Source organism: Medicago sativa, chromosome 1, assembly GCF_051527215.1.
Source record: "Medicago sativa cultivar Bolivia chromosome 1, Bolivia_mono, whole genome shotgun sequence".
NCBI classification, from domain to species: domain Eukaryota; kingdom Viridiplantae; phylum Streptophyta; class Magnoliopsida; order Fabales; family Fabaceae; genus Medicago; species Medicago sativa.
This window is the reverse complement of record NC_140749.1, coordinates 10,134,057-10,147,113: the sequence shown is the minus strand read 5'-3', so window position 1 is coordinate 10,147,113 and position 13,057 is coordinate 10,134,057. Positions and strand designations below refer to the sequence as shown.

At 34.5% G+C, this 13,057-nt stretch overlaps 1 protein-coding gene across 1 annotated transcript; it reads left to right on the top strand.

Annotated features, from left to right (window-relative positions):
- Nucleotides 1-8,092: 8,092 nt before the first annotated feature.
- Nucleotides 8,093-12,451, top strand: LOC146952502 (uncharacterized). Its single transcript, XM_085702679.1, has 2 exons — nucleotides 8,093-8,765; nucleotides 12,106-12,451. The coding sequence occupies exons 1-2, from the start codon at nucleotides 8,198-8,200 to the stop codon at nucleotides 12,129-12,131; spliced, it is 594 nt and encodes a 197-aa protein (XP_085558805.1). The 5' UTR covers nucleotides 8,093-8,197; the 3' UTR covers nucleotides 12,132-12,451.
- The last annotated feature ends 606 nt before the right edge of the window (nucleotides 12,452-13,057 follow it).

Genomic DNA, 13,057 nt, shown 5'->3' with positions numbered 1-13,057 from the left:
ATTGAGACTGAGATCAGTGTTGTTATGTAAAGATGTGATTGTGGTTTTTATAACCGCATTTTATATTATGAAGTGATTTTTATAATTTGACTCGTCATTTTTATTTTGTTAGGTAGAATGAATGGTTTTTAATTTTTTTTGTTTATCTGTTTCTGCTGTTGTTTTGATGCTTAGACGTGAAGTTATGTGCCACTGCCACGTTTGAGCCGATTTTGGTGAAGATTGTTTGTTATTGTAGCCCTGTCTAGGTAAACAACTTATTTTGCAGCTTATGCTAGCATAAACGTTTATGAATAAGAGCTATTTCAATAGCATAAGCTAAAATAAATTCATTTTTTTTTTGTACAATCTAAATCTGTTTTCATAAGCTGTTTTTTGGTGAAAATTGTTTGTTATTATGGTCCTGTCTTGGCAAACAATTTATTAATGAGCGCTCATGAATAAGCTATTTGCCTATTTCTATGCACAAACTAAATTAAGTGAAAACATTTTGGTATAATTATATAATGTATAAGCTGTTCTCATAAGCCATAAGCTAGTCAGGAGAACTTATAGAAATAAGCTGTTTTCACAAGTCTTCCAAACAATGTCACTAGTGCTTCTTCTAGTAGATAGGCTCAAATAAACTAATAATACAAGCAGGTTCTATGTTTGTTTTGTTTTTAGGTTTTCTCATGGGAGAAATTGTGCTTTTGATTCAGTTAATGGTATGCATATGTGTTGTAGGTCTCATATTATGACTTGTACAAATCCATGGATTAAACCAAATATCAACGTTACTTCCGTTTCTAATGTTCCCCATATAATTGAGGAATAGTGCTTTATATGCTCACCCATGTTTAACTTTATCCGTGCCCTACAAAAAAAATCACTTTCAGGGAAATATTTATCTTTTTTTAACTCTAGTGAGGAGAGAGAAAGAGTTTGTGAGGAGATTCCATCTTTGCTTACCTAAAATGGTTAGATTAAAACCTTAATTTTAAGTCCATCACGGTCTTTACAAGTTGTCATCTTGTCCCATCTTAACCAATTGATGCGGCGACTACCATTTTTATTCAATCTCCAATAGAAGGAATTCATCATGCACTCAATTTCCTCTCCGAAAGTTGTGGGAGAAGGAAAACTCACATACAATACGAAGGCATACTTTGTCTCATCAATTCGATTAACACTTCTTTGCCCGTTCTTGAAGGGGATTCAGAATTTCATTTTTGAATATTCTTCCAAATGCGATCATTGATAAAAGAGAAAATAGACCTTTTGTCCTTACCAACCATAGACGGAAGACCACGATATTCTCCTTTCCCCATTGATTCTACGATGTCCAAAACATTATTTTGGCACGTAGTATTAATATTGCGGCAAAATTCAATTGTAGAATTTTTGATAGTTGATTGATTGACCACTAGGTGCCTCAAAATTGTCAAGGTTTTGTTTTAGAATTACAACTTTAGAACTGGCAGCTTTGTAGAAAAGAAAGCTATCATCTGCAAATAAAAGATGATTGATATGTGAAATGCCTCTACAAATGCAAGCACTGTGACTAAGACACGTGTTTTCGTGGTGTAGGAAGACCCTCCTAAAAACTAACGTATAAATAAGGCGAGAAAAGTTCGCTTCGACGGAGACAACTAAGACGATTACCAAGACCAGCACTGTAACACTTTGATATTTAACATCACAAGTGTTTTTATTTTTTAAAAACACAACACTTCGAGAGGAAAGTAATCATTGTCATCGTTTTTGAAAATAAGGTCACAATATTTTTTTTTATCAAGTAGTCTAGTGATTGAAGCTTTCACATTTTAAATGTGGAGAAATGAGGTGTCTGGGGTTCAATGACAAACGAATTGAATTTGGTTTAATAATAATATTTCCCACATATACATAACTAAAACATGGGTCTTGCTAACCATTGTCCTCTCAAAGCAATGGTTAATGAATATACAAATAGAAATTTTGTCTTAGAAATATATGATATTACTTTTGATAAAGTAATGATTACACAACTTTTTCATGAAAACTTACTTGTTTTAGATGCTTAATCATTGCCCTTGGAGCATTGGTTAGCATTTTCCCTAAAACATTCAATCATATTGAAACCAAAGTATGAAATCAAAATGAATCACTAGGCATTATGAATTTGAGTCTCCAAAGATGATGAGATAAGAAGGGGGTGTCTTTGAGATTTCAAGTGTCCTGTACGAATTAAGAATTTGATGACTTACTTATTTTGCGTGTGCAAGTGTGTGTGCGTGTGTAGTGTCTTGAATTTTTCTAAATGTATATATCATTCAATTCAATATAAAACATGTGGAAGAAACTCTATTTTTTATAGTGTTATGCTAACAAGTGCCCTAAAGGCACATTGTTAAGGATTTAAAAGAGGAAATTATTTGTAAATCTTACGTATAAAATGTTCCTTTTTGAAAATTTCAATAAATTAAATACATAATTTTCAAAAGAAAAATAATACTTGAACAACTATTTTTTGACAACTTTTGTAACAACTTTTTCTCTCGGGAAAAGATATATATAGCGAAAGGTTTTTTCAAGAAATTATCCCGAGAAGTGTTAATTGCTACACATGTCTCACTACCTGCATGAATGCCACAAAATCAAGAATTAAAGTGTGAACAAACTTGTGTTAAAATACACCTTCGTGGATTCTCGTATAGCATCCCTCTTTTCTCTCATACTCACCTTGTATTTTTACTTCCTCTCTCTATTGTTTTGGTTTTTGTACCACTACCTAAATTTCTTTGTATATTTTGATTGTCCAATAAGTTGTTGAATAAATGATTGTTCAAACAACATTCCTCTTTCCAAAATTTCCAAAACAATGTTTTTTTCTTTGAACTTCTAAACAAGTGGTACTCGTTAGCGTTTCCTTCTTTTATAAGAGCAAACATTCCATCCCAAAATATCAGGAGGTAACTACTCACCCCATCGTGAAAAGTATTAAAAAGGAGAATGTGGCATAATTTTGTACGTACCACACCGTAGCAATGGTATTCATCGTGCCACCAAACGGCGAAAAGTTTGCCTTAGACGTAAACCCTAATGCCACCACTCTCCATCAGCTGAAGGTGGCTATCGAAAAAATCAACGGCATGCCTGTTTCGAATCAGCGTCTCTTTGATAGAGAAAACGATTCTGATCTCATCTGTGACCTCCTAGTTGGACCCTTCTCAACCCTAACTCTACTCACCACAACACCTTCCAGCGTTGCCTCCCCCAGTGCCGCTGTGAAGCGGAAAACAATCGGGGCAACCTCCTCCAGTGTCGTGAAGGTGTCGGAATTGACGGAGGAGGAGAAGGAATTAGACAGGAAGGCTCAGGAGTATTTTGACAGGAAGCTGCTGGAGGATTATGTGGAGTCTGAATCTGATGAGGAGGATATAAAGAGGGCTGATGCAGATTTCGAACATACTTTTGCCAAAATGTCAGAAATCATAGATGCTGAAGATAATCTGGATCTTGAGTCTATTGTCAAAGAGATTAAGGTAAAAGAACATGAGTTTCGACGCCGCTTCATGGAACAATTACGACAAGAACAACAGAAACCAAATACCTAAATGTCTGTCTTATTATTAATTTACTTTGCTTTGCTTCAAACACAAATTGCTTGCTTATGTTTTCATAATTTTAATAAATCTTTCAGATGAGGTGAGAGGAGAGGACTCATATCTTATCTGTGGTATCAGTCGTGTGATGTCTGTGGATTATTTCTCCCTAAATACTACCTTTATTATAACTAATTTTTTAGTATTCATTGTTTTTAATGTTAGTTACCTTTCATATCAACCGCTGCTATATCTGTTGAAAGGACTTCCTTGCTCCCTAGGTCATTCTTGGAAGCTTCAAAGGGATTTATTGAAACAAATCTCTCGGGTTGCAAAAAAACTCAGTCTATTTATGTAGTTGTAGAGACCAAAAGTGTAAAAATGAAACAAATTAATTTATCATCAAGTAATAGTTTTTTGACATGAATAGTTCAAATTTGGAACTAGGTACTAGAGAATCTACGCACAAGTAAAATTAACACCACATTTTTACTCAAAACTTTAAAGTAGAGGATATATCCATCCCGTTACTTATATGGTTCAATATCCACTTTTCCAAACACAACAATTGTTAATAGGCTTCCCCAAAGGCATTGACATTAACTTTGACAATGTTGCGGGAAACATGCGTAAGGAAACCCTTCTTAACACGAGAAAATGCTGTTGAAGGATCAACTGTAATTTTTTTTGAACATATCCTACAGTTTGGCGCTCATTTGTGGGCAGGATATGCAACTTTACCTCTTGCTTAGTGCTGAAATTACACAAACGCCTTCCATACACTTCACCATATTATTGCAGATGAAGAGGTTCGTTGACTAATCTTACTTGAACTTATTGCAAAAATTATTGTTTGGTGCTGAATCTTGCACCTTATTGCTACTATTGTTTGACTACATTTAAATCCATTGATGTTTCAAAACTATATACTTCCATATAGACCCCCTTCATAACAGAATACTTGGTGAAACTTCAGGACCATATGCAAAAATTAATTACCTATATGCAATGATATGAAAATAGCAAAAGGTAGTGCTTCTGAGAACAAGACTAGTGATCATACTCGTAGTATTTCTCAGTTGTGGCCTCAAAACTTTGTTGATTCCTTGTCAGCTTGTATCTGGACATTACGTGATGCATTCAAGCTCATACGTTTTCGTTGAACAGATGAAAAGACTACACCATGAATCTGGGAAAAAACCATAAATGTAAAAGCCTATAGTTGACGCTTCTTACTTTGAGTCATAAACCATGGGAAAACTTGCCATAATTTTATGAGGGAACAAAATTAACATTGATACAACCATTGCACCAATGTGATAAGGAAGATAACTATAGGCTAATGAGAATACACAAAAGTTTCAAATTTAAAAGTTTCTATGCTCTAAAGAGTAGTATATATTATTTGTGTCAATTTGCCATCCACCAGAAGCAATGCTAGATTTATGAATTATATAACTTCATCCAACTTGACATTACTCTCAAACTTGAATAGCTGTAACATAAAAGATAATTTAACTTGCACAATTTACTGCTAAAGTCATAGGAATCTAAAGTAACGACTAATGAGGCTGGACCATACATGAATGCATTGTTCATTGAATTTAGTAATAAGTATTTAACTAAGCCAAGAATTGACTTCTGATACTGCAAAGACAAACACAATTTCCAGATAAACTTCATTGAGACTAAAGAAACACCATAAATGGCATAAATTACCTTATTATTTCTGACTTAGATGCCTCTGGTTCGATGGATCCAAAGTTTTTAAACTCCACTTCTAACTGCGCAATTTTAAACGGGGCATCACTCAATTATTAAAGACATAACATGTTCATTAGGGACAGGGAAAAGATGCTAAATTTGGAGTTCAATATAATTTTTTTTACTCTCTCTCACACACACTCAACCTCGGTACAAAATCCAAAAATCAAAAATTGCATAAATGGCATCATAATCCATTATCTCATTTATCAATTTGTTGCTCTCTCACGGGCACACCGCTACTGATATAACTATGGAGTATTTTCACCCAAATTCGCATTCAGCTTTCGCTCTTAGCCGGAACTCTTCATGAGTCGTCAAGTTTTCATGAAATAGCAATTTACCATCAATGAGTATATGTAGCAAGCATGACACATCATTCAGAGTGATGGTCATTTCACCTACAGGAAGATGAAAACTGCTCATCTCCTCCTTTGAACAGAAACGATAGTTACTGTATACTTCACCATTGAAATGTTGTTATATCTGTTTTGGTACAATTTTGTTTGAAAATTAGGAATTTTTATATGACATGAAATCAACATTGGCTAACCTCAACATAGGTCTCTGAGTGATGTACTTATTTTACATGTGTTCACCTTGTTGAATAATCCATTCAAAATGTAAATCAAGAGTACTTGTCTTGACAGAATTTTTCTTTGATAAAACTATACACTATACAAGAGTCGTACTCTAGGCAAGATACAAACAGAGAATGCTTTGGTGAACGTGTTGCTCATATGAATCAAGTTTCCAAAAGTTCATTTTACACAAACTCTGATATTCTTAATATTATAATCAGTCCATATATTGAGGATATCACAAATATTTCAAATTTTTTTTCTTTTCTTTTTGAACAATTTTTTTCAGTAAACAATTTTGTAGTTTCTCATGTCATTTCGTTGAAGGCTGTATTCTTTTCATGGATCTTATTTCTGCATATATTCTTTTTACAACTTATTTGTAGGGATTGTTGAACACATAACTTGCATTGCAACTTTATTTTCTCACACCATTGAATTGTATGCTTGGAAATATCAACATATGAGAACTTTATTTAAAATCCTGCATCATATGTTTGCTAGGAAGTCTAGAAATTTAGTTTTGGAGTATTACATTTTATTTTTACTGGTTGATTGCAATTATTGGTCAAGAATCACCAATTCCAATTGTAATTAATCAAGATTGAGAAAGGGTTTTGCAAAATAAACAAACAAGTGGTTACTTTGAACCAGAATTCATATTAAATATTTTCTCTGATTCAAGTCTCTGGAGTGTGATTGAGAGGAGTGAGACTGTTTCACTGAGTGTTCATATTGCGAGTGATTCTAAAATGATTTAAATTCATCACAAGGAGAGATATTGTGAGATTCTCTAAGGTTCATAAAGAAATTTTCTTTCTAAGGTTTTGGGGATTCACAATTTAAGAGGTGCTTCATCTTGAACTTCCAGTTCAATATTTGGGGTGTCAAAATATGATTTTGGTGCATCTTTGCAAGGATGAGTGTTCATTTTGGTGCTAATTTGTGAATTGTGATAAAGGAATAAGATAAGTATCTTAGATTTTAAAAATTAAATATTTTTTTGAAAAGATAAGTTTTTAAGGTTATGAATTTTTAAATTTTTAAATATCCTTTTGTGTGTGTTCAAATAATGTGTCCAAATACTTGTGACCATGCAAGATTTCCTCTTAACATTTTATTAAAACAATGAAACTTTTGTCTTTGAGAGTTTAACTCAGTTGGTAGGGACATTACATTATATATGCAAGATCAGTCCCAAACACCCTATTTATTCCCAGTGAATTTCTACCCGCTTGACTACTCGACCAAAAAAACACTAAAAACTTTTTCGGAAAGAAAAAATAGTGAAACTCTTGTGCTCGTTGTTTGTCATGTACTTAGATGCCGCATAAAAATGAAATTTTAAAGCAATGATAGTTAGTTAAGCAAAACAAAAGTCTTGATTTTAAATGCATATATCCTTGAATATAAATGTGTATTGGATTAGGATTTTAAAGAACAATTTTTGTTTAAAAAAGTCTTGGGGATTTTAAAAGACTTTGGATGATTTGAATGATTTTCATGATTTTAAAAGACTATTAAGATTTACAATTTGGATTTCAATGAATTTACACCATAGAATTTTAAAGGATTTGAAATGATTTTATGGATTTTATAACCTTTAAGGACTCATTAAAAAATGATTATAACACACCCGCTTTCACAATATTCTAAATACAAACTCTTTTATTTATTTTATTTTATTTTTTTACGAGAGGAGAGAGAGAGGGAGAGGGGGAGAGAGAGAAGAGAGAGATGGGGGAGAGAGAGGGGGAAGAAGGGATAAGAGAGAGATAGTAAAATCTTAAAAAAAAAAAAAACAATCCTAAGAAATCTCATGTTTTCATGAAAGACTTTTTCATTCTAAAATTTCACTAAAAAATCCCACAAAATCCATCACAATCCAATTTATTAAACAATCCTTCGAAATTTGAATGATTTTGAATACCACACAACTTTTTTTAAATGACAAAAAGTCTTGATTGAATACCGCAACACTTTATTTAAATGACAAAGAGTCTTTTTTTGATTCAATATAAATGACAAAGAGTGATCTTGATTGAATACGACACAACTTTTTTTTTTAAGATGTAAAAAGTCTTAATTGAATAACACAAAACATTTTTATAATAAAAAGCATTTTAAAATCCCTTGAAATACTAATCCAACACACCTCCTCAAACTTGTGCAAGAAACCAAACTACTCACTCCAAATATCAGGAGGTCTAACTACTCACCCCATCAAGAAAAGTATTGAAAAGGAGAATGTGGCATAATTTGGTACGTACCACACCGTAGCTGGCAATGGTATTCATCGTGCCACCGAACGGCGAAAAGTTTGCCTTAGACGTAAACCCTAACGCCACCACTCTCCATCAGCTGAAGGTCGCAATCCAAGAAATCAATGGCATGCCTGTTTCCAATCAACGTCTCTTCCTTTCTCAGAGTCTCGGACAAAACGATTCCGATCTCATCTCTAACCTTGGAATTCAACCCTTCTCAACCCTAACCCTACTCACCACAACACCTTCCAGCGTTGCTTCCTCCAGTACCGTGAAGGAGTCGGAATTAGACAAGGAAGCGAAAGAGGAAACAATCGGGGCAACCTCCAGTGCCGTGACAAACAAGGAAGCGAAAGAGAAGGAATTAAGCAAGGAGGAGAAGGAGGAATTAGATAGGAAGAGGTGGGAGAAATTTGGCAAGAAGCTGCTGCCGGGGTATGTGGAGCCTGAAGATGATGAGGATCTAAAGCTGATGGACGCCAGTTTCCAACGTCTTGTCAAGAGATGTCATGCCAAAACGATGAAAATGATGGATGCCAAAATGAAGCTGGATGCTGAGGCTCGTTTGAAAGTGATGATTGAAGAAGAACGTAAGTATCAAAGCCTCAAAATGGGACAAGAAAAGCAGATACCAAAAACCTATTATTAATTTACTTTGCTTTGCTTCAAACACAAATTGCTTGCTTATGTTTTCATAATTTCATTAACTCTTTGAGATGAGAGGAGAGGACTCATATCTTATCTCTGTGGTATCAGTCGTGTGATGTCTGTGGATTATTTCTCCCTAAATACTACCTTTATTATAATTAATTTTTAGTATTCGCTGTTTTTAATGTTAGTTACTATTAATACCTTTCATATCAACTGCTGCTATGTCTGTTGAAAGGACTTCCTTGCTCCCTAGGTCATCCTTGGAAGCTTCAAAGGGATTTGTTGAAACAAATCTTCGGGTTGCAAAAAACCTCATAGTCTATAGTTTTGAACATTGTCTTGACAATTTTCTTTCTTGGTGAAGTTCTCTATGTAGTTGTAGAGATCCAAAGTGTCAAACTGAAACAAATTAATTTACAATCAAGTAATAGTTATTTGACTTGAATAATTCAAATTTGGAGCTAGGTACTAGAGAATCCACACAAGTAAATGAACACCACACTCAAAACTTTAAAGTAGTGGATATATCGATCCTCTTACTTCAATATCCACTTTCTCATACACAACAATTGTTAATAGGCTTCCCTAGGCATTGACATTAACTTTGACAATATTGGGGGAAACATGCGTAAGGAAACCCTTCTTAACACGATAAAACGTTGTTGAAGTATCAGCTGTAATTTTTTTGATCATATCCTACAGTTTGACACTCATTTGTGTGCAGGATATGCAACTTTACCTCTTGCTTAGTGCCGAAATTTGATAAACGCCTTCCATGCACTTAACCATATATATTATGCCACTTTGATATTGTTGATTAATCTTACTTGAACTTATTGCAAAAATTATTGTTTAGTGTTGAATGCTTGCAACTTATTGCTACTATTGTTTGACTACATTTAATCCATTGATGTTTCAAAACTATCTACTTCCCTTCCGACCATATGCAAAAATTAATTACCCATATGTAATGATGTGAAAGCAGCAAAAGGTATGTGCTTCTGAGAACTCAAGACTATTAATCATACTCATAGTCTTACTCAGGTGTGGCCTCAAAACATTGTTATTTCCTTGTCCTTCTTTTGTTTGTTCTCGGGAATGCTCTTTGGAATGACTTTTAACACGTGATAATGGGGTTTTAATTTCTTCTTCAAGCTTGTTATCAATATTTATAAATTTATCATTGTTGGTAAAGTAACAATAATGCAAGTCCAACTCTTTCATCACCTTAAACACTAATAAATTCAAAAAGACCAACTAATACCCTATTTTCCGCACTTGAAAGATAATTCACCCCATAGCTTATGGAGTATTTTCACCCAAATTCGCATTCAGCTTTTGCTCTTAGCCGAAATTCTTCATGAGTCGTCAAGTTTTCATAAAATAGCAGTTTACCATCAACGAGTATATGTAGCAAGTATGACACATCATTCACAGTGATGTCATTTCACCTATAGGAAGATGAAAACTGCTCATCTTAGTGTGGCACCTCTCTGAGAATGTAGTCAAGAGGTCGTGGTCTACCTGACCATAATTTGTCTTTAACAACTGGTAAAGATCATATGCCTTCGCTACATTCGAGAACCAATCCACATCTTCTGCAGCCTTTTGCATGTTTATTATTCTCTTAGCATTGTTGATTATCTTGAGGTTTTTTTCACGCTCCTGAGAAAAAATCACGACAAATTAAATAATAGCATTCACAAATATTATTTATAATTTTTTTTACTTGTATTAGGAAAATTAATAATAACATTCACAAATATTATGTTTTGTTTGTCACACGTTGTTGAGGGGGAATGACATCCTTGAGGTGCTAGGAGATTTTGATGGCTTGAGCGAGATGCCAAAAAGCATCCACTTAGGTCGAGAATACTAGTTCACTTGAATATTTTCCACTAATTTCTGGATTAGGTAGTGTTAGTAATCAAGATAGTAAAAAACGAATACCTCTCGACAATCTTCCAGGAGAAGGATTGTTATCTCTGATACTGAGTCTTTACCAGAATCGGTTGACAAGGTAAAGTAAATTCATGGCCTTAATGTTGATAGGTTGTCTAACAACTATTGACTTTTTTTATTCGACTCTCTCAGCTGTCATCTCTACTTTTCCTGAAGAATATCCGTCATAAAAATTTAGGGAGCAAGATTTTCCATTTAGTCCTGCTTCTGAGTCGTTAGTCCCTTCACCAAATCCTCCACCTCTTCCTCCAGAGGATATTCCTGAAGAAGAGTTGAGCCGGTATTTTGGTGACGATGACTCACCTCCACCAATTTCCTCGACTGTTGAGGAAGATCTCAAACACTCCAAGGGGAGATTCAAACAAATGTGGAAGAAGTTAGGGCCTTCAGGACCACACTGTATCGGCTAGGATCTTCTAATTTGGTGACTTCTTCACAATAAGAACTTTTTAAGCAAGTTGCCCTCCAAATGGGTTTTAAGGACCAACATGATCGAGCCTCTCGGGGTCTTGATCAGATGCAGATGATGCAGGCGAGCAAGTTGGCCATTAAGAAGACTTATGCTGATCTTGACGTGAAGAAGAAATTCATCCTTCAGAGGCAGAAGGAAGTTGAAAGCTTCAAGGTTTATGATTCTTGATATATTTCATAAATGCCAAAATGAAGAAAAATCTGCTTGAGATGCTTATTCAGCCAACTTGTGTTCTCTTCAAGGAATTTAAGCTTTGCCAATTTACAATGTTATATCTAGCTATATGACTCTAAGAAGGTGTCTTAAAATATTTAACTTCATCCCACATGTGTTCAAGGAAGAATGGCAACTATGTTCTTACTAATTTGAATTTTTTGATATGAACTTTAGTTTGAGTGACTGAGGAGAATTTGCAGCAGGTGTTGAAGAAAAAACAACTTTGATGACCATGACTAGTTTCTGTTTGAATATCAATTTGTGTGTGGATTCATTAAGTTTAAAATTTAATTAGAATGTAGATGAGACTTGAGAGGTTTGAGGAATGAGGAATTTCTCGTAAGAATTCATAGACAAACCAATGAAATCTCAAGGAGAAGTTCATCGTACAGAAGTGCATTGGCTCTTAACATATATGGTCAAAAGGAGATCCACAAATTAGACCACTTATGGTGAAACTTGAAATTTGCATATATTCATTGTTTATAATGTCTTGAAACTTAGATAATGTGACTAAATCTTATTAAATTATCGTTTTAATAGTAGAATGGCAATTATGTTCTTACTGATTTGAATTTGCTTATATAGTGTTTGTCATGTTGATTTGAATTTCTAATCAATTTGTTCAGACACCACATCCACTTTACAAGCCTAACAATGACTCTGTGCCCTGCTCGGTTCCCCTTTGTGCGTCCTTGCAGCCGACTGGCGACTACACATGCGAAGACCTAATCAATATGACTATCAAATTGTGTATGCTGATCACCACTGAACCCCCTTGGTGTGGGTCGTCAGAATATTATTTTTGGAGTAAGGCTGGTGTGGGAAGTCTGAATATTATTTTTGGTACCACTTAGTCCTCTATGTGAAGCTTTCAATAATGCAGAACCTCAACATTAAACAGTGAGTGGTGTACCTTATACTTTTGGAGAATACCTTATACTTTTAAAAATACAACTAAATAATATTTCTTTATTTTTCTTAGTATAACTGAATTGGAGGTTGCTATTTTATACCTGTTGCATTCAATTTTCATTTTTTTCTCAACATTTCCTGGGGTGTGATTTGCTTAGGATGTATTCTCAATCTATCTGTTTAGATAATCTTTCATTCTCCTCACCTTTTAAACCATTGCATGAAGACCCCATTGCCCCTTTCCTTGCTCTACAGATCACTAATTAAACTTATTTATCAAACAAAAGAAAAGGCAAGATCTGAGTAGAAGATCATTCTCCAAGTGCCAACACCCAAATTGAAGATTCAACCCCACAAGCAGGTTTCTATGCCTTCAAATCAAAACTGCATCATAAACTTTCAGCTAGGTGATCATTTGGAACTGCAGTTGGGGGTTCACTATCGTGTACCAATGCAGAAGCTACAACTACAAGCTTCTATTCAAACGTGCGTTCAGCCAATTTAAACGCAGATGCACATACAGTAGGTACTATGGTCATTTCTTGGTCACTAAGAAAATTGGAGCGGTGGCTTTCCAACTGCAACTTTCAGCTGAAGCTAGGATACATCATGCATTCCACTTATCTCAGCTGAAATTGGGAGTAGGAGGCAAACCTATAGAAGCAG

What these genes read in the sequence shown, in the direction of transcription:
- LOC146952502 (XM_085702679.1), top strand. Translation starts at nt 8,198, where the DNA reads ATGGTATTCATCGTGCCACCGAACGGCGAAAAGTTTGCCTTAGACGTA. An exon ending in AGTGATGATTGAAGAAGAAC is followed by an intron (nt 8,766 to 12,105) that starts GTAAGTATCAAA and finishes CAATTTGTTCAG; the next exon opens with ACACCACATCCACTTTACAA.